The sequence below is a fragment of the Callospermophilus lateralis genome, chromosome 3 (assembly GCF_048772815.1).
Source record: "Callospermophilus lateralis isolate mCalLat2 chromosome 3, mCalLat2.hap1, whole genome shotgun sequence".
In the NCBI taxonomy this organism is placed as follows: Eukaryota; Metazoa; Chordata; class Mammalia; order Rodentia; family Sciuridae; genus Callospermophilus; species Callospermophilus lateralis.
The window spans coordinates 134,916,486-134,944,443 of NC_135307.1; the positions used below are offsets into that span (position 1 = coordinate 134,916,486).

The 27,958-nt window shown below is 49.5% G+C and overlaps 1 protein-coding gene across 5 annotated transcripts in view; it reads left to right on the plus strand.

Annotated features, from left to right (window-relative positions):
* Nucleotides 1-1,974: 1,974 nt before the first annotated feature.
* Nucleotides 1,975-27,958, plus strand: part of Ntrk3 (neurotrophic receptor tyrosine kinase 3) — a 374,486-nt gene continuing 348,502 nt past the window's right edge. The window contains exons 1-2 of one of the 5 annotated variants that reach the window (XM_076851378.2): nucleotides 1,975-2,567; nucleotides 2,682-2,944. In XM_076851378.2, coding sequence (XP_076707493.1) covers nucleotides 2,697-2,944 — 248 coding nt within the window. In that variant the 5' untranslated portion in view covers nucleotides 1,975-2,567; nucleotides 2,682-2,696. Of the gene's footprint in view, nucleotides 2,945-27,958 lie in introns of all 5 variants that reach the window. The other 4 variants (XM_076851377.2, XM_076851379.2, XM_076851381.2 and 1 more) reach the window with 4 other exon arrangements.

Sequence of the window (27,958 nt, forward strand, 5' to 3'; positions counted from 1 at the left end):
CTTTGTCAGAGAGGTTAAAATCATATTTTCTTTCTTAAAGAAAGGGTGGTGGTGGTGGTGGTGGTGGTACTGAGCATCTTTTAGACACAACCATTTTTGCTCCAGGTTGGGGAACCAATGCTGTACTGAATCCTCTTGGCATGCGATGGTTGTTCAATCTCCCCTGTGTTGTTTGAGGAAAGTTCCATGTTTCTCTGCTGCCACCTGCCACTTCCCAAGAGAGGCCAAGCTTGAGTGTTTTTGACTACACCTCAGTTTCCCTGTCTCTAAAACAGACATTCAAAAACCAGTCACAGAATAGTACTTGAAGTGGCAGGGAGATTCCCAGTGGACAAGGACACCAGGGACTGGCCTGGGGCCAGTAGGAGCTGTTTGAGAGTCTAAGGCTGTCTCCACTCTGTCCCCTCCTGCTGGTAGGAGGGCAAAATGCCATTCTGGGGACAAGGCCATAATGGTGACAGGGCCTAAAAGTCTCACTGAGGCCAAGGGAAGGCGGAATATGACGGGAAGTTGGGAAAACTGCCTTTTATAGGCATGTTCTTTTCTTTCTTTCTTTTTTTCCTTTTTTTTTTTTTTTTGTCACAAGTTTTCTCCCAGCGACAGTGCCGCTCATAGACATCAGGTCTGTCAGTGGTTGCTCCTGGGGCAGGCTGAGGCACCCGCATACCCCTTCCCCCATTTTGCCTGCAAGTTGCATGACCTGCATCGGAATCCACAGGGGGGCGGGGGAGAAGCCTTTCAGATACTGGATGCAGTTGAATTCACTGTATTTTGCTTCCTCGCCTGCCCTCATCCAAGCTCGGGGAGGAGAGCCCTGCTTTCTTCTGCCTGTGAATGCTGTAGTGTCTGCCTACTCGGACTCCCCTAACCCTTTCTTCTCCTTTCCTACAGCGGATGCTCGGGTTTTCTCAGCAAACCGCTCATACTTGGCATCTTCGCGTTTATTTTATTAAAAAAAATTCCTGTCAAGGCCAAAAGCGGGGACTCCCTCTCCCCGACAAGAGCTGAACTCGCGCCGAAGGCTGCACCTGTTTTGCGCCCCTACCAGGAAGGGGTGCTTGGGTGGGAGGGAAGGTGGGAGGTTCTGCGCCCCCCGAATCCGGAGAAAGCAGCCCGCCCGCCCCCTCACCGGGCAGCCAGCTCAGCGCACCCGAGAGCTGAGCCCGAGAAGCCGGCCTCTGACGGTGCTGGCGTGGCGCTTGCCAAAAAATGCCCCTTGCATCTCAATTTCCCTGCCGTTTCTCTACAGGCACGTCTTGCCCGGGCCACCTCAGCTCTCCAGCGCAGCCCTTTCGGTGCTTGTTCTGTCCATCTCTGCTCCCTGCTTGCCCAAGGCCGAACGTAAAACCCTTTGCCAAGAAGGCGCAGTGGGCATAGGGGCATCAAGCGTGCCATGCCCCGCAGTCCCCTCCCAGCCAAGCCCAGCTTCCCGGACTCTTGATTACGGAAGTGAGTGTCATTCACATCTAGGTCTGCGCGTCTGCAGCCCCGGTCCCTGGGTCCGGGTGGCTCTCTGGGGTTCCTGTGCGCTCCTGGCCCCCCAGTCACCTTCCGCGAGCCTATGCCCCCCACCCAGGCTCGGGTGCACTCCCCGGTCACCTCGGCCACGTACATTTCACTTCCTCCCGGCTGTCGAGATTGCAGCAAAACCGGGCAGCACGAGGGCCAAAAAGTGGAGAGGAGAGCGCCTTTCGTGTCGCGCAGCCAGCTTGCCAACTCTCCCTCCCCAGCGCCGACCCTCGCAATCCCAACTGCAACTTTTTCCCTTCCGTCTCGGTTTCCCCTTGGCTGCGGCGAGCGGGCGCGGGGCCGGGAAGCTTGGAGCGGGCGGGCGGGCAGCCGCACGGCTGCGGGTGGCGGTGTCAGCGAGAGCCGCGAGCCGGCGAGTGGGTGGGTGGGTGGGGAAGGAGGAGGGAGAGGACCGGGTGGGGGGGGGGTTGGGAGAGGGGTGTGGGGAGGGGAGGGAGGGGGGAGATTCCGCTCTTCTGCCGCTCCCAGCCCGGGCGGGGGGCAGGGGGAGGAGGCCACGACGAGGGAGGGGAGGAGGGAGGGAGGGAGCCGAGGAAGACGCTCCGATAACCCGTGCGTTTCGTAAGGCTCGGAGCACTTGTACATTTCTGCAGGCGCGCAGCGAGCCATTCGCGGCGGCTGCTGCAGCTCCGACTGCATCTTCCTGCTTCTTCCTCCAGCACTGGGTGTGTGTATGTGTGAGTGTGTGTGTGTTTTGCAGGTGTGTCCGTTTTAATTCTGCCCAGTAGGTGGGACTTGGTGACTTTAGCACCATTTTTCCTTTTTCTTTCCCCCCGTTTTTATTATTATTATTTTTGCCTTCCCACCGTCTGTTGCAACCCGGCAAAGTCTCGGAGTCGGAGAGCGCGCCTCGCTTCCAGAGCCCCTGGACCCGACAAGCCAGCGAGCGCCGAGCCGGCCACCATGCCCGGCAGACCGCGCCACTAGGCGCTCCCCGCGGCTCCCACCCGGCGGCGGCGGCGGCGGCGGCGGCGGCGGCGGCCGCGATGGTTTCAGACGCTGAAGGATTTTGCATCTGATCGCTCGGCGTTTCAAAGGCAGAGGCCCCCCTCCCCCTTCCCCCCTCCCTCGCCGTCTTTGTTTCCTTCCCCCCCTGCTCTCCCCACTCCCCCCACCCCACCCCCCTCTCCTCTCCTCCTCCTCTTTTTTAGAAGCAGCGATCGGAGATGGATGTCTCTCTTTGCCCAGCCAAGTGTAGTTTCTGGCGGATTTTCTTGCTGGGAAGCGTCTGGCTGGACTATGTGGGCTCCGTGCTGGCTTGCCCTGCAAATTGTGTCTGCAGCAAGACTGAGATCAATTGCCGGCGGCCGGACGATGGGAACCTCTTCCCCCTCCTGGAAGGGCAGGATTCAGGGAACAGCAATGGGAACGCCAGCATCAACATCACGGACATCTCAAGGAATATCACTTCCATGTAAGTCAGGCGGCCGCTCCCCAGCCCGCCTCCCCCTCGCTCGGTGTCTCCCTTTCGCCCGCCCGCGGCCCGGGAGCCGGCCCTACGCCCGCCCCAGCTCGCCACTACCCGCTGCCCGCTGGGCGCGCGTCAGGCTCGCTCTGGCTCGGGAGATGCTCTCGGGCTGCGTATTCCAGGTGACTCTGGCCCTGGCGAGGCGTGATCCGGTGATGCTTGTGTGTACCTCTCCCGGGAGAGGACCCTAGAGCGGGCCCAGGGCTTGCGGGCTCAGCTCCCGCCCCCGCCCCCACCCCACCCGCTGTAGGCTGATTTCGAGGGTGCGAATTGGGTTCTTTGCCCCCCACTAAATAGCAACAGTTTGGCCACGCTCAAGTGGAATAAAGTAGACGAGGCTCGATTTCCTGGCAGAGGCGGCGGCAGCGATAGCGGCGGCGCAGGCAGCGCTTAGCCGGGAGGGAAGGTGACAGATAGGGACTGCTTGCGATCCAGCCGAGAGATGTTTTAACTATTTCCTTTTGAGACAGCCAAACACGCTGACAAGTAAACAAGTTGGGAGCTGGCTGCTCGTGGGGAGACTTTGGACGTGTCCAGGCCGTCATGGACGCCTACCTCTTTCCTTTCCCTCCCGCCGGCCGGCCCTCTCCAGCCCCATTTTGGGCATTTCTGAGGACACCCCCTTTTCCCACCCTCATCTGCATCTGGGCGCCTACAGATCCCTTTCTGTGCTTGGGCTTTGATGACTGCTCTGGATAATTCCGAGTCAGGATGATGAAGGGAGGAGAGGACGTGTGTTTTGGGAAGGGGGTTTCTTCTAGCATGGTGCGGATCTGTTTATGTGGAAAATTGAACTCTGCTTGGCTTTTGCCTGGTTCTGCCCCATCTGAGACCTGTGGTGACCTGCTCTTATTTTTCTTTAATAGAGATGGGGAACAGAAGCATAGGAAGGGCAGGAAGCAAGAGCTTAGGGACCTGTGAAACTGCCCATCCTTTCTTTTATTCCTTGGCCAGGTGACCCCCCCCCCCCTTCCAATCCTGCCACCCTACAGAAGGGTGTGGATGCTCTGGGATGTTCAGAGGATGGTTCTCCTTTATTTCTCCTCAAGGTTCCCGTCCCCTGGGAACCTCCAGGAATGGGTAGGATGCTGAGAGAGGTTTGCCCCGAAGTGCTGGCCAGGTCTGAGGAAAGCATTTGGGGTGGCTCTTTACCTCTTGAAAGGACTCAAGCAAGAGGGGCTGAATGTGCCATTGGTGCTGCTCTCCTAGCGTCAGCTCTCTCTTGCTTCAGCCCAGTGCGATGGGGCCGCAAAGCCAGGAGGAATTGCAGTCCTGCTCTCTCCAAAGCCCGCCAGCCCTCTTGGCTTAATGGAGACTGCTTTCATTCTTGCAGCTGACAGTTCGAGGGAAATGGACAGCCCAGGAGATGTTCCTGACTCCTGGCTCAAGAGGCAAGCTGGACCCATATCTCAGCTCTGTTGTTCACCCCTCACCACCTTCAACCTGGCCAGGGATGATAAGACAAGCAGCCAAGGCAGAGGGGGAGGAGGAGGAGGGCAGGAGAAGTAGGATGAACCTAGTTGTCCCTCTCCTTCCTTGTAGGCCACAGTGTCCTGCTTCCCTCAGGATGTAGGGAAAAGGGCCGTTGGTGAGATTGTCAGGAAAACTGTCTTGGAAGTGCACATCTGGGGGAGCCATGTGTGGAGAAGTAGACAGAGCTCAGTGGCTAGTCCTGGTACTTGGGAGTCCAAGCTAGGGATTTCCAAGGGACTAGGTGGGCTACCGGTTGAAGAGGAGGAGCCCCAGGGGCCCCATGTGAGTCTGTGGGAGCCAGTGAGCTGCATCTAGTTTGTTCCATGTTCCATGGATATGGATGTGTGTATCTGTTGGATGGTAGCTACCGTGGGAGGCAGAGATGGTCACAATCACGTAGGCTCTTTATAGCCACACAGAGGTGTCACTCCTTTGAAAATGAGGCTCAGGGAAGCAGTCTGACAGAGAAGAGTTGGATTGGTCTTTCCAGGCTGCTGGATACAATGGTGATGGGAGGAGCCTAGGGTAGCCTCTGACCCTCTTTGGCATTGGAGGGGACCCTAAGAGAACAGCTGGGGGGATAGCAAACAGGGAATGGGGTGGAAACCCCTCTGTGTATGCCCCCATTCTTGTTTTAGGACTGGAACCCTGGCAGACTGGCAGGACTCTTTTCCCCAAACCTGCCTCAAAACCAAAGAGCAAGGGAACTGTATTCCCTAGGAGCTGTGAGAGTGGTATATTGGGAAGGGTCAGAGGTCATGGGTCGGATGACCTTTCTTCGCCCCATTTCTCCCCAGTGCCCTGTTATATATGTGACTGGTATTGACTGACCTCGGGAAAGGGCCAAGCCTTTTACTCTGGAGGCAGACAGCCTGGAGAGAGGGAGAGGAGTCTTGTTCACCCTGGAAAGAGCATGTGGCTATCCCTATTTTACCCTGAGGAAATGGAGGCTCAGGTGGTAAAGTAACTTCGTCTGGGGTGGAACCAGCCTTAGGAATATGTTCTCTCCAGCGCACGATTGCAGGCCCCGCTCTGTGGCACTCTACAGGATGAAGGGGCTTGAGGGGCAAGTGGAAGGGCCTTGCCTTAGCTTGGCCTGGAGAAGTGCTCTTTGAATTTATGATGTTTGCAGAGACAAGGTTTTAAGGAGGCCCCCAGCCTCCTGTCAGCCTAAAGCTCTGGGGACTGGTGTTTGCTTCTAGGTGGGCTTGGATGGGCTCTAGGTATAAGGAGGGTGGGGCCTCTGCAGATTCACCCTCAGGTCCCTCCCTTGGGTGCTGGATGGATTGTCTTGAGTTTTCAGAGGCACAAGAGGTCCGTGAGCCTGTGATTCTGCTTCTCAAGGCAGTATGTGGGATGGTTCCTGTCCCTATCTGAGCCGGGCCGAGGGCTGCCTTGGGTGGACAGCTACCATCGCTTCCGCCACTTCCTGGTATCATGAAGAAATTAGCTATAAAATGTCAGGGTAGAAGTGTGGGGTCTCACTTCTGCCTCTCTCAGTGCCAAGCTGCTCCAAAGGACTTTTCCTTTTGGACTTTTTGTTCAGGAGACCAATCCTTCTGCCATTGAAGCTCTTGATACACAGTGGCCTCATCTAGAAATGTCCATGCGCAGCCACGCCCAACCAGTCTCTGACGTCACAAAGGCAGGAGGGTGGTGGCTGGGATGGTGGGCTGTCTGGGCTGGGTTGGAGTGGTGCCTCCTTGGCTGTTAGAAAGAAGATGGAAAGAAGAAGATGGCATTTCTGAGCCAGATGTTCTTGAAACTAGTTGCCTGGGCTTGCAAAGACCATGGGCTCTTGGCTGGGATGCTGAGCTGCCAGCTGGGTGTCACCCCTAGCCACCACAGCATTTGGCAGCTGTCTGGTCCCTTTATTTTCTCTGCTTCCCCTGAAGACTCTCTCCTCACTGGCAGAGGGGGCATATGGGACTTTGCCATATTGACTCTTTGATTCTCCACCTTTCTAAGTATCAAGGGGAGACTCAGCTTTGGCAATTACCAGTGAGAACTGGGGTTCCAGCAAAATGTGAACCAGGCCCCAAAACCATTGGTCAGGAGGCTTAGCAAGGTGCTCAAGCCCCAGGATTGGAGCTAGGCCTGAGGGGGGAGGCATAGGGAACTTTGAGGTGAGATTTGGAAGGGGCAGTAGTTACAGCCCTGGGGAAAGAGATACTTCCAGGATAAAAGCTGGGGCCCTGGACCCCACTGGTTTTGGGATTTTACACTGAGGCAGGGCTGTTGGTTGGCTTCAGGCCCTCCCTGGATCTAGAGTTTCAGCCTCAGCAAGCCCAGTAGGTCAAGCTTCCATAGGACTCCCTGGGGCCAAGGACATTGGCCCTGCGGTTTCATGGAACCTGCAAATGTGAAAGCTTCGGGCAAGATCAGCCTGGCCTGCCAATAGCTTTGACAGTACTTGTATACCAGCTCCAGGACAGTTGAGCTTGGAGCCTGGAGGCTCCTCAGGGTCCTGCAAGGCTCCGGCCACCCTCCTGCCTGGCTAAGTGTGCTGCTGAAGGGAGGGAGGGCCAGACACTGGCTTGTCTGTGATGCTGTCTGTCCTCACCCTGCCAGTCAGCCCTGGCTGGTCCTTCCTTCTGTCTGAGGAAGGAGCAGGATGCCACCCCAGGTGAATCTTGAGTGGGTAGGTGTGCATAACCTGTGGCCCTCTCTGGGGATGGCTCTTGCCAGTATGGTGGTTCCTCTACTGTGGCCTGTGGTTCCTATCCCAAGTTCTCCATTGAGTGGTTTGTGTTGAGGTCACAGGCACCTCATTGGCCTCTCTTCCCAGAAAGTAGCAGGTTAGGAATAGGGGAAGGATTGGGACCCCTCTTCTAGCCCTCTTGAGCTGTGTATCACAGGGCTACAGTCTTTCTGAGCTTATGAATTCAGCTATGAATTGAGGCCATGGGGCCCAGTGTCCCTTCCAGTTTGGACCTCTGTCATCCCCGAACCAATGAATATCCCCCAGGAAGCTTAGCCAGGCCAGGGCTAAGGGTCCCTTCTTTGGGATGGTGGTCACTCTTGTGATAACACCAAGAGGAGGGTGTATTGGGCTCTCTCACTGGCTGTGGGCCACCTGTCATTTCCTCCTTCCTCCCTCTCCCACATCTAGAAATCTCAGGTTCACACAGACTTTGAAATAATTTGTGATATATGACACAATTTGAAGTCAACTTCCTAGACCAAATGTCACACTTAAGAATGTGCCAGGGCCTGCAGCCTCTCCTTAGTGGCTGGGTACCTAGCTTCATGCCCCCCATTCTGCACCCTGGGCTCAGGGCCAGGAAGACATGTTCCCCACAAAGTTCTCCACTCATTGCTGGAGCAGGGGCCTCCACTGGGTGAGAGAAGGAAACATTAGAATTCTACTTGAAAGTATTTTTGCCTAGAAAAGGGAATATTTAATATTTAATGTATAAAGATACCTAAGCACATGAAAAATATGAGTATTTGGGTTGCAAATTTTTTTATTGCCAAATCATGTAAAATAAAATTTAAAAAAGCTTGGTGCCCTTGTTCTTGTGATAGGAAAGTGCTGAGCTTGAGAGGAAGGTGAGTGAGGGACAGGAGAGGTGATACTGAAACCCTTGGATCTCCCTCTTGGTGCTGTTCCAAGGGGAATTAGACGATTTAGGCAGTGGACAGAGGGACATGAGGCAAGACCAGGTTAGGGGAGCTCTCAAAAGATGATCTCCTAGTACCTATGAGGAACCTGCCTGTTTGTCCCAATGAAGCAAATTCTCCATCTGTATGAATAACCCACACTCATTTATATTGATTCCCAGTTTACATGCTACTTAGAAACTGTTGAGTTTGTTTTTGCAAAAGCAGACATTATTAGTCCCATTTTACAGATTCACCAAAGTCAAGAACAAAACTGGAGTCCCAGGTGTTTGAGTTGCTCTGGCTCCCCAGTGAAAAGGTCCAGAGGCTTTGGGGTAGCCGGAAACTGCTGCTTCTGCGCCATGGCCCTGCCGCTGCATGTCCTCTGGTGTGTTGGGAAGGGGGATGCTGAACATTTTTATCCAGAAGGTGGCTTCACTTTCAAGGGGTGGGGGTAGGTAATGACCTGTTTCATGGGACTTGTGGAGGGCGGTTGAGTGACCTGGTAACTGTTCTAAAAGTAGCCTAATGGAGGCTGGACTTATTGGAGGCTGGTCGCCAACAGATCTGGTGACCAACTGAGCCATCATCTCAAGTCATTTATCATTCCCTGAGCCTCACCTGTCTCGAATACTCTGGTGGCAGGGCCCATTGCAGGCTCCTTTTTGATGGGGTTGGTCATCAAAGAGTAAGGACTCCATTAAAGCCCAAACCAAAGCTCAGCATCCGCTGGAGTCTTCAGAACACTCCAGGAGGATCCCCCCAAGTTTTAGCTGCCCTAATCACAGGGCCCACCAGCATTCAGAACTGGAGGGCATCACTGCAAGCCCATCCTCCTCTTGTTCCCCACGAAGGTCCTGAAGTCCAAAGGGCAGGACTCAGCTGGGGGTTCCCAGGTTGCTGGGAGACTTCTCTTCCCAGGCATGCTCCCAGGTCAGGGTGTGGCCTCCTACTCTACCCTGGCTCCTGTTCTGGGCACTTTGACAAAGCCAGAGCCTCCCCCACAACTGCATCTCCCTCTGGGGTGATATTTCCAAATTCAGGGTCCCCAGAGGCGACAAGTGTGTATAAGGCTGGCAGCCCCAGGGCTCCTGGCAGCCCGCAGCCCACGCCAATTAGAAATAAACTCAATGAGAGTTTCTGCTGAGCTATTTACATGTGGGACTGCAGAACTGGGCTCTGCACACTTGGGAGCCTGTCCTTTCTCTCTGGTCACACCTCTGTCCCTGGTCCCCTGCTGGCTTATCCCATCTAAAGGGCCCCAGGTACTGGGTGATGGAAGATTCAGAATTTCTTCCTTAGGTAGACATCATCAAACATGGAGACTCTAGAAGCTACTCTCGTCCTATGCCCAGTTTTTCCAGCCGCTCCTCCAGCCCTGTGGACAAATCTCTTCCCTCCTCCAGGCCTCAATTTCCTTATCTGTAAGATAAGGATAATCATAACAGCTGTTTTACAGCAGCACTCTGTTGAAGTTCAGTGTCCTGTGTCATGTCTGGCACAGAGAAAGCTGTCGATACATGATAACTAATAACAGCTAGCATCTATTGAGTACATGATAACTAATTATGGCTAGTATTTATTAAAGGACAAGAGAACCAATGGTTGCTAGCATTTATTGAACACTTGTTCCAGACACTGTTCAAAGCACTTAAGGATAATACTTCATTGTGGCATCATACCAACTCTATGAATTAAGTGTTATTAGTCCCATTATATAGATGAGGAAACTGAGTCCAGGGAAGGTACTTGTCTTGCTTAATTTCATACAGCCAATAAGTTTTTAAGTAATCTAGCATTTAAATATTAAGCTCTTTTGCCTATATTCTCTTCCTATATTTGTAAGCATACTAACATACACATGTGTATATATATATATATATATATATATATATATATATATATATATATATATGCATGTAATCATGTCTACATATACACATGCACACAAATATACTGGTATTATGATAAGTTAATAGGAAAGTAAAAGCATTGAAATGAAGGTCTTTGCTGTTATTCTAATTTCCTAGGTGAGAATTGCCCTGGCTGGGGTTAGAGGGTAAGGCAAATGGGGTAATTATGGGTATGATGTTGGTCAGGCAGTTTTGGCCAACACAGTCCCTGGCCTCTAATGGTGGGGGAGGCTTTTGGGCTTTCCTCTTGACCGGTTCCCGATAACCAGTCCTCCCTTGAGGCCTCTTTGACCACCCCATGGTAGCCTGGCCTCTGACGTTGCACCAGTCCTATGGTGACCCAGGTGATAGTGGAAGCTGGCAGGGCCTCAGGGAGCTGGTGGCTGGGTCACCAGTCAGCTCCTCTTTGGGTGGAGGCATGGTTCACAGGATGATGTCCCTGGCTGCCCATGGCCAGAGAGAACCTGGATGGGGCAACAGAGGGTGGAGTGGCTTCTCCCAGCTAGAGCTTTGAGGTTTTGGGGATGTATTTGGATGCAAGAAGGAAGGGAGTATCCAAAATGCTGGGCAGCCAGAGTTGGGAACTGGTAGAGCATCTTTCTTGAAGGGAGGATTCTGGTTCTTTCTGTCCCCTTCTCTTGCCTCCTGCACAAATAAGCAGCCTCTACTCCCAGTCTCCTATCTGTTGTCCCAGCTCTCCATCCTTGCTCACTGATATTCCATCTGTCTCTCTGCAGGGATGAGCTATGAGCATGGGTGATGGCTATAGCTGTCCCCATGGAGACAGAGTGTCCTGCAAAACAGCTAAGATCGCAGGGCATTTGCGAGCACACTCTCAATGTTGCTGCTTCCTGGCTGTATGAATTTGCCATGTCATAGAACCTCTCTGGACCTCAATTTCCACTCCTGGGAGTCGGTGTCATGTAACTTGCAGCCTGGCCCCCTTAAAGGTTTATTGGTCACTGTTGAAGCCATGTAGTGATGTACTCAACAGGCTTTGTGAACAATCCAGCACGATGTTGGCTATTTCCACTTCCAGATGACTGGGGGAAGATTTTTGACTTAGGAATATCAGCACTCTGAACGGTCATTCGGTAGATCTGGAAAGAGACTCAGAAATACTTTGGGCCAAACTCAGTTTTATAGAGGAAGAACTTGAGGCTTATGAGAAGTGAATGGATTTGGCTCAAGCATCCAGTGAATTCCTAGTACAAAGTGGAGCAGGACGCAGGGACCCTGCCTCTCTAGCTGTGTGACTGGCCCCCTGCCCTCTGGTGTCTGCTCTGAGGCTGAGGGATTACAGAGGTAGGGGAAAGAGCCTCCAACTAAGAGAGATCTCAGATTAAAGTCCTAATCCTGGCTACCTGTCACAGTACACCGCATGGTGTGCGTGCATCTGAGGGCATCATTGTGCCCCCCCCAAGGGCCTTTCTTCTGTGTTCTGTGCACAGCACCTTTGAGGTCTCTGTAAACAAACCTTAAAGCCTGTGGCTTCCTGCTTGCCAATATCGGCTTCGGCTAGACTCATGGTGGCCACCAGAGGGCAGTGTGGCGCACAAGACCGTCAAGGCTGGTGACTTCAGAGGGTGAGGGGTGGAGCTGCAATGTGGCCCTAGCAGGGTGGGAAGTGCATAGTCAGCTTGTACTATCAAAGATTCCCTGAGCTAGGCCTGAGGCGGGAGGTCAGCTCTCCCCTAGGCAGGGCCTCTCTCAGCAAGCTTCTGTGCTTGCTTCTGTGCTGTCCAGCAATATGAAACTCCTGTCCCAGCCTTTCAGGCTCAGGAGCTTCTGGGTTCCCCAGGAAGGGGCTGAGAGACTGCCCTGGACAGAGGGACTGTCCCCTTTCAGCCGCATATCAGTCCTAGCAGCAGCTGCAGCAAGCAGCGCATTTGCATAGGAGTAATGGAGATGAACCAAGAGTGTAGCACAGCCCAGGAAAATCCAGTCTTGATAGGGACACAGAAAAGCTGATGGACAGTTACACTGTGCAGTGAGCTTTATATACTGGCTCAGGCTGTTTTGATATGCCAGCCCAGGCGTGAAGGCGTCTCTCACCTCTCCCTGCCTTCCAATCCAAATTTGGGAATTACTGAACACCATGTAGGTACTGGGTAAACACTAGGCCCTAGAAATTTTTAGAGATGAGAGCTTGGTGCCATCTCTTAAGCTCTCTAGACCCTGGGTCTGCTTTCAAAGAAGACCCCATGGTGGGGCATGAAAGTGCCTTTGCTAACCAGGGGCTTGGGCCTTGCCTCCACAAGCAGTTTCTGTTGCCTCCTGTGACCTGCCAGCCCTTTTCTGTTCCAGGCAGGCTTGTTTGAGCAGGGATTGTTCCCATTCATGTACCAATAAGTCTATGAAGGAGCCTTGTTATCAGCTTTAGCGACCAGGTCTCTTGCTTCTGTAGTGGGTGCTGAGCTTGCAGGGCTGGGTCCTATTCTCTGACCTGAAGGGCCTCCCACAGCTGCCTGACCAAGGGATGCAGACAGGGCTCACTCTCTCTTGTGATCAATTTTTGCCCACCGACTTATCATTTCTGATAATTTTTCTGAGGCGAGGCTGCTGAAGAGCAGGAATGAAAGTTAGCATTTATGACCCTCCAACTGGGCTGGAGCCATCTGCATAAGTAACCATATTTATTTATGGCAACTACTAAATGAAGCTTCAGATTGTGACTCTGCCTCCTACCAGCTGTGACCTGGGCTGGCTATGGAACTTTTTTGACCCTCAGTTTCCTCATCTGAAAAATGGTGGTAATAAAAATAATACGGGTTTGTCAGTGCGAACATGAGTAGTATGTGTAAAACTCTGAATGCTGTTTCCCCTCCCTTTTGTTTTCTCCCGTAGTCATTACCATAATCCAGAACCTCATCCCCACAAGCAGGGGTGCTTTTCATGGCCCTCAGCTGTTCTTCCTGCTCCCAGTTTCTCCTCCTCCTCTCTCATTTTACATACCCTCACAGATGCGTTCTAATCAGGGTATTCAGTTAGAACAATTCCAGTGCCCTGAGCTTTTTAGTGACTCTTTTTTTTTTTTTCTTTATTGAGAGGTAGCAGGAAAAATAGAGACTTTTTTAGTTAGACAATTTTCCTGGTTCTGACTCGTTTGGGTTTAGACAAGTTGCTCAGTGTCTCTGAGCCTCAGTTTCCTCCTCTGAAAAATCAGGCTTATAAAGACATCTTTGTATAGTGGTTGTGAGGATTTGATGAGATTATGCTAAGTACCTGGCATGTGATGGGTACACAAGGGCTGGCTGGCAAGTATTGCAGTGGAAGTTTCTAAGAGGTAAGGTCCAATGACATTTCAGGGTCCTTAATGAGTGGAATTAAAGTAAATTATGAGGGGAACCAACACATGGATGAAGCTGAGGGAGGCAACAGGAGGACCCAGGTGGTGTACATTGGAAAAGGAGGCCGACTAGCAGAGGCACGTGTCTGCCACAGTGACGGGGAGGTTGCTTTGGTTTGCACAGCTAAGCGACCCATTTGGGGTACTAAATGTCAGAATGTCCCAGTCAAAGCCTTTCTGCTGCCTGCCTTCCACACTTGCCAGGCCCAGGAGTTGGATCCCAGCAATCCCTGTCCTGGGTAATTCGGTAGCACCCAGTCTCTGGCAGATATTGTCCCATGTGGTTTCATGACTGTTCTTGGCCCCGCCGCTCTTCCCATTTACCAGCTGACTTCCTTTTGGCTGTTGTCATGGAATAATCCTGTCAGGCACAGATGGGGCTCAGGACCAGCCCTGGTAGAAAGAATTTAGGAATCCTGTGAGATAGGGGTGACCTCAGATCCCTCCAGTACACCCTTAAGAACCTCCAAAGCACTTTCCTTTCAGTTCCATGTTAAGTCACAAGAGGGCACTAGACCATGATTTCTGCTGGGAGGGAGGTGCCATTTAGCCTTATTGTGTTTGTGTCGTGGATGGATGTCTGAGCCCCACTTGTTTTTTTCCTAGGTGCCAGCAACTCTGAGGTCACTGCAAACCAACTTGATTAAACCACAGCCCATAGCACCAAGACTGCAATCTCGGGGTGGGGGGGTCTATTTGTATAGTGACATGGTCATGAAATTTGGTGTCAAAACTGGGTTCCAATCCTTGCTCCGCCCCTAGCTTTTTTTTTTTTTTTTTAATTATGAGTAAGTTATTCGGTTTCCCTGGTCTTTATCTGCAGAGTGGGAGGTGTTGCTAAGATGTTACCACTGATTAAATGGTGTGCGGAAAGTGTCTGGAACATGGTGGATACTCAATGAGCGGCCTTCTGTCTCTTTCTGGAAGAAGGTCAAAGTTAGGCCATAATCCAGGGGATAAGTCTGGGATCCTGTGGGTCTGATGGGGTCATTTTACTTCCTTTCTGCTCCACCATGAATGCTCTGTGGTTCCAATTCACTAGGGGACAGCAGTGACACCCAGTGGCTGGAATGGAGAACAGCAAGTGTGTTCTGATTGTGGAGGGCGCTGATGATGGGAATTGTTGGGGCTGTCTGCTTCAGGGAATCCATCAACAGAATATCTCCCCCTTTATGGGTAGGTGCTACTGATGATGCACTGTGGGCACCAGTGTGGTGATAGCTATTGGTATTTTTCTTGCCTGTGTCCATAGGATGAGGTCACAAATAGAGAAAACCCTGGCAACTGATTGAGTTTATGGGGGCCAACCAATTCTGGCATCTAAAAAGTAAACCCTTTCTGGAGTTCATAGAGTTCTACTCTTTTTGAGAGGCTTTAATATAATCTATCTGGTTGGCCTCAACCAAGAGACTGGAGGTCTCTGAGCCTCAGTGTGTGTATTTGGAAATGTCGGGGTGGGGCTGGCTGACCACAAGAGCTCTTGCGGTTGAATTTGAGTGTCAGACATCATTGTACCCGCTTTGTTCAGTAAAGGTGGGGTGAGGTCCAGGGAGAAGAGGGGGGGTTGGGCTTTAGGCTGTGCTGGTGAACAGTCTTCGTCCTGGATAAGGGAGGGGCCTTTCCTCAGCAGTAGGGTAGACTGGAGGCTGGAACTGGGGTGTCCGTGGCTCCTCACCTTGCAAAGCCTCTTCATTGATGCACCTGAGATCCAGGAGGGAGCATTGGCAGACCTGCCAGGCTCAGGAAGTTATTTAATATCAGCTTTGCTCCAGATTGCATTTCTGACTCCCTGCCACCTCTTAAGTGGCAGTCATTTTAACAAATGTGGTGATAAGACTCCAAGTGGGAAATAACATGAGGAAGGGGGAGGGGGCAGGGTGTGGAGGAGGGGTGGAGTTTTATTCCCTTGGCAGAAACCTTGCCTTGGAGGCCCTCAGGAGGGAGAGTCATAGAAGAAGAGCTGTGGCCCTGCAAAGCCCCTGGCAGTGAAAGAAGTAATAAGAAGTGCCTGATTTTTAGGGCGTGTCGCCTACAAGCTCCTACTTTCTCCCCAGGGGAGGGCCCTATGTCACTGGTAAATTCTGGCTCCTATCCTTGGGGCAGGTGTAGGAAGGGAGGCCCTACATTCTGTTTTTCCAAAGACTGTGTTCCAAGGGCATAACAGAACACTGATGGGGGCCTGGTGTTGGTGGTGCGCTTGGCTTACTGTGAATGCTGAGCTCCAGTTGTACCTAAGTTGTGGAGTGCCCAGGTGTCTGGCTACCAGCCTTGCTGCCTGCCAAGGGCCTCCTAGCCTCTGGACTGCTGGGGAAGGGTGTGCCAGCAGGGCTAGCCTGGCTCTTCCTTCTGTAGGACGGAGAGGAGGAGCCCATACTCTTTCATCTTGTCCACTTGCATCAACTTGTGCCCAGCTAGATGCTCAGCCCTGGGGTACCTTGTTGAGAAAATAAACCATGAACCTTCCCTCCTGGAATTTAGAATCGAATGAGGGAAGGAAGTTTTAGATAAATGGTCTATAGCTCACAGGATAATCTCAAGAGAAGCAGGGGCAGAGTTTTATATGGCTTCCATTAGGTGGAGAGGGTTCCATTTACCTAGATAGAGATTTAAAAAATTCTAGATATTCCTGCTCATAGATCCTTTTAATGTTGGAAACAGTAGAGTGAGATGTCAGGATTGTGCCCCTGGCAGTGAGATTGGTTTACTGGCCTTGCCCTTGCCCACAGAGGACCTGTGGTGTTCTAGGAGAAGCCACACACTGGAAGGCAAGAGAGGTAGTTTCCATTTCTTTTCCTGTCACTCTCTGCCTGTGCGAGACAAAGATTGAGGGAGAGTGGTTTGCTTGGAAGATGTTATAGTTTGGATCTGGAATGTCCCCCCAAAGCTCATGTGTTGAAAACTTGGTCCCCTATGCAGAAATGACCAGAGGTGAGACTGTTGGGTAGTGACTGAATTATGAGAACTCTGACCTTATCAGTGGATTAATCCATTGGATGGATTAATGGTGAGTGGATTATTGGTAGAAACTTTAGGCAGGTGGAACATGGTTGGAGCAAGTACGTCACTGGGGGTGTGCCTGGTGACTATATCTTGTCCCTGACCCCTTCCTTCCTCTTGTCCCTGCTCCACTCCTTCCTGGCCACCATGAGTTGAGCAGTTTCCCACTGCCAGGCCCCACTTCACCTTGGTCCCCAAGCCTTGGAGTACCTGGTCTAAAACCTCTAAAACCATGAGCCAAAATGAGTATTTCCTCCTTTAAATTGTTGTTGTCAGATATTTTGATCACAGAAGAAGATCTGACTAACACAAAAGGGACCCAGAAAGCCTGGGGGAGGGAGGAGAAATGAAACTGGAAGGAAAGGGCCAGGAGCCAAGAGCAGATATGCTCATGGCTAGAGGCTCTCGGGGCACCATTCATTCATGGATCTATTTGAGTATTTATTCAACATGGGTTTATTTGAGGGCTTCCAATGAGCCAGGCACTTTTGTGTGGGCCAGGAAAGCAGTGGTGAGCTGGACAGAAAAAGTCATCATTGTTATTCTGAGGTCAAGCAGCAACCCGCTAGGTTCCTGGCTCGTGCACCTGGATCCTGCTCCTGGGGATCTCACTCCATAGGTGGGAAGTGGCCAGGTGTGCTGGGGGTCCAGGGATAATTCCCTCAGTTCCCCAGGGCCAAGTTCCTGCGAGAAAATTCCATCTGAGAGTGCTTGGTGCAGGGGAAGTCAGCCTTTCCCCCTGTGCACTGGGTGGAGGTGATCCTGGTGGGATGAGGCACAGGTTGGGACAAAGAGACTGGCCCCACAGGGTGTTGAAGAGTGGGGCTTCAGCTTCCTCTCTCAGCACTTGGCCCTACTCAGAGTTTAACAATTCCCGCCACCCTCCTATCGATCTCAGAGCACCCAGGGCCCTAGGAGAGCAGAAACGGCTGGAAGCAGGAAGGGCAATCTTACACCTCTCTGACCTTCATCTAGGATTCATTTTCCAGGCTTATTTATCATCTCCATGGAAATGACTGGTCACTCTTCCCTGAGCGTCAGCCTTGGACTGTGTCTCAGGCAACTGCTGCAGCACCCACCCTCCTCCTATACATCTTGTGTTCAGGGCTGCTGTTGCCTGTGGTCAGGTCAGGCTCCACCCCATTGCCCTTTGCTGTGTCTGTCCTTATCTACCCAGGTGGGACCACTGGACAGAAGAGGGTGGCATGGCTAACATCTCTGTCCAGCTGAGACCCTCTGGAGCCTTGCACCAAATACTTATGCACCTGGATCCTGCTCCTGGGGATCTCACTCCATAGGTGGGAAGTGGCCAGGTGTGCTGGGGGTCCAGGATAATTTCCTCAGTTCCCCAGGGCCAAGTGCCCTGAATGATATCAGACTTGAGTTTACTTTTTTCCCACTGTGCTGTGAGCTCCCGGAGGCAAGCAAGGTGGCTCCTTCTGCTCTGTCCCCTGTAGCCAGCTCCTGGTAGGTGACAATAAAGACCTGTAAGCTAGAACAGGCTCATTTCCTGTGTCACACCTCTGTGACCTCCTGGCCTGGCAACAGTGCACATGCTTCTGCCTAGATGCCATACACATTGCCCTCAAAGGTCTGCATTCTTCTGTGGGCCTTGGGCTCTGCCCTCAGCACACTGCCTGTCGGAAGAATCTTCGAATCTTGCTCTTCCTAGTGAGAGCAAGTGCTGTGTGATGCCACCTTCCAGGCTGTTCTAAGGGCACTCTGATTTTAACCCCTTTTATTCTCAGCACAACCAGGTGAGATGCGTACTATTTCAGGTTGAGTAACCCTTATCTAAAATGCTTGGGACCAGATGTGTTTTAGATTTGGGATAATTTTTTTGATTTTGGAATATTTGCATGTATATAATGAGATATCTTGGGGATGGAACCCAAGACAAAACACGAAATTTACTTATATTTTATATAAGCCCAGTAAACATAGTCTGAGGGTAATTTAATACAAAATTCTAAATAATTTTGTATATGAAGTTTCTCAATGTGGAATTTTCTACTGGTGGCATCGTGCCAGCACTCAAAATGTGTAAGATTTTTAGAGAATTTTGGGATTTGGATTTTTGGACTGGGGATGCTCAACCCGTATCATTCTCATTTTGTGAATGGGGAAATTGTAGTGTAAGCCGCTAAGTGATTTGCCCTGATCATCCAGCTACTAAGTGGCGCATCTGACTGCAGAGTCATGTGCTCACGCCCCGTGTTGCAGATGACCCTGATCGTTTCTTGCCAATCCCCATTTACCTTTAGTTCTGGACCCAGCCCTCCTCCCACAGCAAACAGGCACCCTTCACTGACAGGACACAGGGCTCTGTTCTGACTTGCAACTTGGGCAATGGTGAGGAGCATGGAGCAGAAGCCACTCTTGGGACCAGGAGGAGTTTGGGATTTCTCAGTTTCATGGTGTTTCCAACCCCATCTTCAGAAAATGTCCTCTAAAGGAGTACATAATAGGTGGGCCTCCCTGGGCCTGTCCCTACCACCAACTTACTGGGTGAGTGTGGGCAAATCCATTCTTTCTTTCTGGGCCTCTGTTTCCTTGTATTAGAAATCAGAGGGATGGACTAGGTGATCTATTTAAAAAAATTTTTTTTAGTTGTAGATGGATCCAATAACTTTTTAGATTTATTTTTAGTGGTGCTGAGGATCAAACCCAATGACTCACACATGTTAAGCAGCGCTCTGCCATTGAGCTACAATCACAGCCCCTGCACTAGGTGGTCTTTGAGGCCCCTCTGGCTCTTCCTTCCACTAGTTCTCTTGTGATGGCTGGGAATGGGGAGGTTAGGAAAACCCCCTGAAGCTGGAGGGGGTTTGCCAGGGGCAGAGTCTGTAGGGGCAGGGGCAGGGGCAAGGGTGTGGCCTGTGCTGTGCATAGGCATGAGTGGGGTCCTTGTTGCCAAGTGGGCACACTGTTCTGTGGAATGGCACTAGGGGTTTCATACTTGCGTGTATGTGCCCATGACACCAGGGTTTATTAAAGCACAGACTGTTGGGCCCCAGCCCAGAGTTTCTGATTCCATCTGATTCCATCTGCCCTCCTTACCCCCCCCTCCCCCCGCCCCCGGGAATTTTCATGTTGGTGATGAAGAGGCTGCAGGTCATGACCACACTTGAAGAAGGACTGTTCCTATGGATGGCTTTCAAGCTATATGTCCTGGAGTGAGATCAGAGGCGATATGGGATTCTGCCAAAGATTTCTGTGAGGGCTGGGGTTGTAGCTCAGTGGTAGAGCGCTTGCCTAGCATGTGTGAGGCACTGGATTTGATCCTCAGCACCACATATAAGTAAGCAAAATAAAGGTCCATTGACAACTAAAAAAATGTTTTAAAAAAAGATTTTTGTGAATAAAGTTTCCCAGACTGTAAACCATCTGAATGCCCCCAATCTCAAAGATATGAATTCACTCTCCAGCACATTCGGACAGGGTTTGTCTGGGTGCCAGTTTCTCTCTCTGTCTGTCTCTGCCCCTCTTCTCTTGTACCCCAAACATGGTACCTGGCTCCATCTTGAATTTGGCTCCATCCTCACCTCTCCCCACAGTGCTGGACTTGGCATGAACTTGCTTGGACCTACAAGATTCAATATGCAGTTGGGAGGTGAAAACACAGTTATGTTGGACAGAACGCCCTTCCAGACTCAAGTTGATTTGTAAAAATGATTTGGGAGGCAAGAGAAGTAATTCTGTAACCACAGCTCAAGAGCCTTAGTTGGATCCTAATTACTCCCATGTCAAGGTCGGAGTTCTTTCTGTGCTTTTGAAGGCTTTCATGTTCAGGTACAGCATCTCTCTGGAGCCTACTGCCTGTTATCCTCCCATGAAAATCCTCTGCCCCGGCCAAACTCATCTCATGTTCATTCCTTAAACAATCCTAAGCATTTCCCACTCTTGAGTCTTTTGATCCAGCTGCTTCCCCTGCCTGGAAATCCTCTGTCCTTCATTCTGCTCATCTGGATCCTTCCTATTACTCTAGTCTCACTTTTGAGATACTCTGTTGTCCAGACCCTGTTTTTGGATCGCTCTATCTTTGCGGTCCCGTGGCTGTTGTTTGTTGAGTGCTTTTTCTTCAGGCCTGGGGGTTTATACAGTAGCTCATTTAATCAGGACAACAACCACATGCATGGAGAATGGCTCTCATTTAGCAGATGAGGAAATAGAGACCAAAAGATGCAAGAGCTTGCCTCAGGCTGGAGCTGTAAACAACAGTTGGGATTCAGACCCAGGCTGACTGCAGAGCCTGTGGTCCCATGTTTATTGCAGCAGTGGGTGCAAAAGCAAAGCAATTGGAGACAATCCAGAATGTCATCAGGAGACATTTGAATCGAAAGATGAATCATGGCACATTGAAATGATGGAATCCTATATAGCAGCTACAATAAAAACCCTTTCTCTGTGTAGTAACATGGCTATATTTTGAAAACAAAATACTAATGGGAAAAAAAGCAAATTGCAGAATGACATGCCATATATGTAAGTTAAATATCACAACTGATACAATGTATTGTTTATGGACATGGTTGTGCAGTAAAAAGATAAAGTTATGGCTAGATACAAACCAGTTTCCTTATAGCTTTATCTGTAGGGAGAGAGAGGAGGGAGGAGGGAGAGAGGGAGGGAGGAAAGGAAGGGATGCAGAGGGTCTGAACTTTATCTGTTATGTTTTTCTCCTCTTTCTTCAAGATCATTGCATATGACCCAATGGTAATGTGTCTTCATTCCAGTAATGGGTAGATAAAGGATTCAACATATAATCCTTTGTTTTTTTTTTCTCTACTAAAATAAAATTCTAGAAACCCTAAGCAACAAAAATATCATTATGCCCATCAGATTTGTAATTTAAAACAAGAACAGTATTAAAGTCATTGTATGTATTGGCCATGGCTGCCGTAATAAAGCCTGGGGTGTCTTAAGCAAAAGGAATTCATTTTCTCACACTCTGGAGTCTGGAAGCCCAAGATCAAGGTGTCAGCAGTTGGCTTCTCCTGAGGTCTCTCTCCTTGGCTTGCAGACAGCTACCTTTATGCCATGTCTTCACATGGTCTTTCCTCTGTGCGTGTCTGTGTCCTAATTTTCTGTTATAAGGATGCTCGTCATATTGGATTAGGGGCTACCCTAATGACCTTATTTTATTTTAATTGCCTCTTTAAAGACCCTCTCTCAAATATAGTCACATTCTGAGGTCTTGAGGGTTCAGCAAATGAATTTGAGGCAAAGGGTCACAATTTAGCAATCCACACACACACTCAAAAAGGATGTCTTCTGAAATTAACATAGATTTTTCCAGGGGCAGAATTCTGAATTCTGCAGAAGTTCATCAGAGCTGAATTTTCCTCTGTTTTCTGATTCTTCTTGCTGCTGGTGCCCTAGCATCTGTGTGGTTGGCATTGTGGCCAAGGTGGCCCTATAGAAGAGGTTGCACAACCCTAGGTGAAACAGAGATGGATAGAGGAAAGGACACACACAAGCAAGCACAAAAGCCCAGATGGTTCCCCAGGACTGTTCTGATTGTTTTACATTTAAACCGTAGGGATAGTTAAGTAACGCAACATCTCTATCAATTGTGCTATTTTTCTATTTCTCCCTCTTGTTAATCAGTTAACTTATTAATTTGATGTCTCGAGAGTTGACGTTGAATACCTTGTTCGAGTCAGCCACCCAGTGGGCAGTGGGGGACTGCTCACCCCTGGCCCCACCAAATGGCAGCAGACTAGAACTGTAGATTTGGGGTGGCAGTAAGGAAGAATGTCCCAAAAGAATGGCCACAAAATGGAATTGCTTTCCTTGGGATGTATAAATAAATAGATTTTACCTCCATCTTATCATTTGATGATAAAAAAAATCTCATTCAGAAAAATTTGCATCCATATAACCACGAGCTAGAGCCTGTAATTAACATTTTATCTGCCTTGATTTACTGCATTGTCCATCCACTCATCATTCCTCCATCCACTCATTTACCCGTCCTATTTTTCTGATGCATTTTAGAATAAATTGCAGATGTTGGTACAATGCCCTGCAATACTTCTGCCTCTATATCATTAGAATTCAATATTTGTTTCCATTTGAGGTAGCATTTCTATTCAATGAAACACATAGATCTTAAGTGTCCATCTTCTGCATTGTGACAAATGCATACACCTGTGCCACCTATGCCCATTCAGATTCACAATGTTGTCACCTGGAGAAAGTTCCCTTATGTCTTTTCCAAGTCCATCTCCACCACCAGCTCCCGAGAGGGAACCACTGTTTTGATTTTTCACCTACAGATTGCTTTGGCCTGTCCTACAGCTTCATATAATGGAATCATATCATATGTATTTAGCAAGAATGGCTTTGCGATTCCCCCTCATTGTTGCAGATGTCAGTATTTGGTTCTCTTTTATGGCTAAGTAGTATGACATTGAACGTACGGCAAACCTGAGTTTATCTGTTCTCCTGTTTTCGGAGCTGTGGGCTTTTTCCAGTTTTGGACTATTATGGGTAAATCTGCTATGAATATTTTTGTACAAGCCTTTTGGTGAACATATGCTTTTGTTTTTCCCTGGGTCACTCTCCGTGAGTGGAATTTCTGGGATGTGTAACGAAATTTGTGTTTAACTTTATAGGACACTGTCTGGCCTGTTTCTGAAGTGGTTGTACCAATTTACACACTAGGTCTGCTTTTGATTAATCTGGGTCAGGAGAGGTTCATTTACATAACTCCTGGAAACAAGACCCATGGAGTCTTTATCTTAGGTGAGGCAACTGAGGGGCAGAGGTGGCATCCCTTGCTCAAGGTCACTTACCTGGCAGTTGGCAGAGCTGAGATCCTGACTCAGTTTCCATGTGTGTGGGTGTGGGGGAGCTCCTTCAGGTGCTCCCAGTCCCCTGTTCTTTCTGAGCCCCCTATTCTCTCTGACACTGTAAAAGTCGGGGCCCGGTGGGCCCTCAGTGCTCTTCGGTGGGGCTGAGCCCCTGGGCTGGGGTGCTCTAGTCCAGAACTTGAATGCTTTCTCAGAGTTCTCTGTCTACCCCAGCTTTGCTGCACCTGCCAGGGGCCCAGGCTGGGTCCCGATTCATTGCACAACTTCCCTGGGTTGGTACCTCCCACCCCCAAACACTTCAGCTGGGAATCCTGAGGGAAGGGGTTTAGATGTCAGTTTTAGTGAAATAAAAATCCATGAGGGTTTTTCCTTTTAAGTAGGAGATGAATCCATTTCATCTTAAGAGATGGGAGATATATACACACACACACACACACGCACACACACACACGCCAGAGAAAGAAGGGCCACGTGTATGGTATTTCTTGGGAGGGTCCTTCATCCAGCTGGGACAGGTGGTCGGATTTCCCAGGGGAAGGGACAACAGAGCTGGAACTTGAAGGATGAGCAGGCATCAGCTACTGAGAGAGGTCGGACATAATGGAGGTTATTTTAAATAGAGGGAAGAGTGTGAAGAAAGCTCTGGAAGCAAGAAAGCCTGTGAGGAGCTAAGGGAAGGTCATCCTGGATGGAGAAGCAGGTAGTGGACAGATCATGGAAGACTCAAGGACTGTGGACTTCTTATAGAGGCAGGGTGGTTGTGAGCTGAGGAGTATTTTTTTCCTCTTTCCACATCCTTTTTTTTTATTGGTGCATTATAGTTGTAGATAGTGAGGGGGATTTATTATTATATATTTGTACTTGCACTTAACAATATAATTTGGCTAATATCACTCCCCAGAACTTTCTCTCACCTTCCTCTCCTCCTGCTTCCCTGGTCCCTTTCCTCTACTGATGTCCCTTTCATTTTCATGAGATCCTCCCTTTCTTTTCCTTTTTCCTCCCTGGCTTCCACAAATGGAAGAAAACTTAAGACCTTTGACCTTCTGAGTGTGGCTTATTTCACTTAACATAATGTTCTCAAGTTCCATCCACTTTCCTGCAATGACATGATTTCATTTTTCTTTATGGCTAATTAAAGCTCTATATTGTGTATATATACCCCTTTTCTTTATCCATTCATTCATTGATGGACACCTAGGCTGGTTCCATGATTTGGCTATTGTGAACTGTGCTGCTATAAACATGGGTATGCATGTATCACTGTAGTAAGATGACTTTAATTCTTTGAGGGATAAAAATTGAGGAGTGGTATAGTTGGTCATATGGTGGTTCTATTCCTAGTCTTTTGAGGAACCTTCATACTGATTTTCATGGTGGTTGTATTCATTTATAATCCCTCCAATAGTGTCAAGGAGTGAGGTTTTGTCCTATTTGTCCCACCAGTGCTTAGTATGTGCCTGGTTAAGTAAGTGCTGGGCTGACACATGAATGAATGAATGAATGAATGAATGAGGAGACCTACAGTGGGGGTGGTAGGCTGTGGGAACTTTTTCAAGGTCAGGGTTGCTCAGGTATGATCTGGGTTCTGAGAGAGGCAGATGCAGTTGGGCTGAGGTGGGGTCCATCACCTCTAGGCCAGAAGTCCAGCCAGTAATTCTCTACCTTGTTTGCTAACATATCAGCCGCAGGCAGAGATTGGCCTGGCCTCATCTGAAAGGCACCAAGGGGCATGGGAGGGAACTCCAGCTCAGGAATGCCACTTACTAAAATATATTTGTTTATTCAGAGATTTAATTAACATGTTTAAATATTAAAGAGTAAACAACGTGTGTCTAGTGGGACTCAACATTTACCAACAGGAGTTCTGGCTTATTTGATGATTTGTGTTTTCTCTGCCCTAAGAGTCATGTTCCTGGCTCTTGTTTGGGGACGCTGTGGGAGTGTAGGTTCTCCCAGGACAGGACAGAGAGGTGGGACTAGGAGAACAAAAAATCAGGAGAGGAGGAACAGGGTATTGTCAGGACCCGAAGGAGGTACACGGAGGTGGAGAAGGGAGGGGAGGGGAGGAGGAGGAGAAGGCAGAGAGCAATTTTCTAGAAAGGCGGAGCTATCCAGGCAAAAGAAACCAAGACACTGCATTCAGTTTCTGCAGAGAGAAGAGAGAAATTTGGAATTTTAGGACAATGGGACCAAGGTGCACAATAAGATGGCTGGTGGTAATTAGGAAGTTTTGGGGGGAATCTCTACAGCTGGGGGACTGAGGGGTCTTGAGGTGTGCTCCTATGAGGATACCCCACGATCCTGCAATCAACTTTCAGTTTCCGTATGCTACTTTTTGTGGGATTAGCTTCTCATCAGGATGCCAAAAGAGACTGCAGGCTGGGTAGTGACTGGGTAGAAGCAGCTCCATGACTTGTGGTCTCAGTGAGGGAGGGAAGGGTCTAGAGTGATAGGGAGACCCCAGCCACTTGGCCAGGTAGAACTCCATGAAACCAGGGGTGTTTTGCAGATGATCTGCGTTACAGTATCTCTGCAAATGAAGTCCTGGATGCGGATAGATTACACCGGGGGTTATTTATTGGCAATGCGCTCTACGGTTTTAATTTTTTCTTTTTGCTTATTCAGGCTTTAGCTCCAGAGGAAAATAGCCTGGGGTGGCTCCGAAATAGATTCTCTCTGCCCCATTAACTTATTCAGTGAGTTTAATGGTCCTTTTTCCTCTCAGCCTTGAAGCCATCATTAAAAGGCAGAGATTTATAAAAGCAAAGACACTGAGCTTTAGTCAAACTCTCATTCTGGGCTGGGGGAGACCAGGGTCCCGGGCAGCTAGGTACCTGCTTCTGCCCAGCTCTGGTGGTGAAGATCTTGAGTGGGTCCAGGACCTCAGGACAGAAGCTCTCCGTGGAGTAGATGGTTTCCTGGTTTCTGTGGGGCATGTGACACCACTCCTCAAAAGCTCTTTAGGGATGAGTGACCCTGGCTCTCCCAGCTCTCACAGAGCAGGAGACACAGATGTCTCTGAAAAGCCTGAGGCTGAGCTCCCTCTGGTCCTTAGGAGGCCTCTAGGATTTTTCTAGGGACGTCCCCTGGCTCCCCTCATGGCCACCACTCACCATCTGCTGTGGGTTGGTTTATAGAAAAATCAACTCACAGAAGTCACTTCACCAAGGGACCAACTTGTTAGGAGCCAGTTCCCTTCAAGCCAAGGTGACTAGAAGGCCAGTTATCCCAACGACCAACGAGCAAAAAACCCAAACAAACCCAAAGCCTGTGTGCTAAATGCTCAGTTTTCCAAATTTACCAAAATTTTGATTAAGGAATATAATTACTAAACCAAGCCAAGTGCAGCCAGCCCAATCCAAGACTGAATTCAGTTCTTTCCACTTCCTCCATTATTTGTGTATTTGCGGGGTGCAAAGCTGGAGGTTACAGGATACTACAGAAGAATAAAATAGGCCTGTTCTTCAAGAGAAGGTAGATGTGACAGTGAGGTCCCCACAGAACAAGATGTGGTAGGAGTGGGGTGGTGGTTTGGGAAACAGAGAGGAGGCCATATCTCATGTCCCTTGATTCACCTGGGGTCTGGATACAGAGGGAGGTTTAAAGGGAGCTTGCTTCGGGTTGAGGGGCAGTGTACAGCATAAGTACCCTATGAGATTGAGAAGTGCAAGGTCCCGGTTGGCCTGGAGAGTAGGGAGTATGGAGGAGTGATGGACAAGCACTTGGGCTCACTTGGGGAGGGTGTCAAACGCCGCACTGAGCTTCTGTGCCCTGTTGGGTTAATGGTTGGCACTGTTGAAAGCTGAGGAGGACAATCTTAAGGAAGAGTTCAAATGACTTTAAAAAATATGAGTCTGTGAATGGAAATAATTGAAATAGCAAAACAGTAGAAAATAGAAAAAGAAATCATTCCTAGTCTCACCAACCCTAGGAAAACCAAACAAAACAGAAAAAAAAAGGTACACTTTGATGGAATTCCTTAAAGTATTACAGTAAACTCGATTCTTGAGTCAGTGCAGAAGATGAAGAATGACTTCTGAAAACTCTTTGAACTGCCTGTGAACACCATAAAAATGTGCCCACTCAGAAACACACGAGAGCTAAGACCAGGTGTGGGGGCAGCCAGGTCATAGACAGTGAATCGAGCCCTGTGTAATGGTGCACACCTGTGACCCCAGCCACTTGGGAGGCTGTGGCAGGAGGATCTCAAATTTGGAGTCAGCCTCAGCAACTTGGCAAGACCTTGTCTCAAAATAAAAAATAAAGAGCAGGGATGCAGATCAGTGGTAAAGCACCCCTTGGGTTCAATCCCCAGTACAAACAAAGAAGATAAAAGAAAATGTTATTTCTCTTCTCAGTCTTTCAGGGTGCATAGCAATAAATTCAATTTGTAGATTAAGTGAGAACATTTTGTCTGTGTGCGTGTGTGTATTTTCATGTACCTGAGCAGGTTTTTTTAGTTTGCATTTTTAGAAGAACAATCTGCAGTGCACCATGGATTGTGGAAGATCCTTAGATACTAGAGGAAGATGGGATCAGACCAGTTGCAAAAACTCAACATTGGGTGTTGTGGGTGGGAGGTAGAGGGAATGGAGAGGAGAAGCAGTCCAAAGACCTCAAGTATCTCAAACAATGCTGATTATATGAGTACATTACATTATATGATTATATGTGTTTAATGTGAGAGACGGAGGTGTTAAGGAGGACTGAAATTTCCAGACCTGGGTGAGGAAGGAACGGTGTGCCTTAGCAGGAATAGGTTAGGGGGGGAGGACAGTGACTTCTGAGCTGATGACGCCTGTGA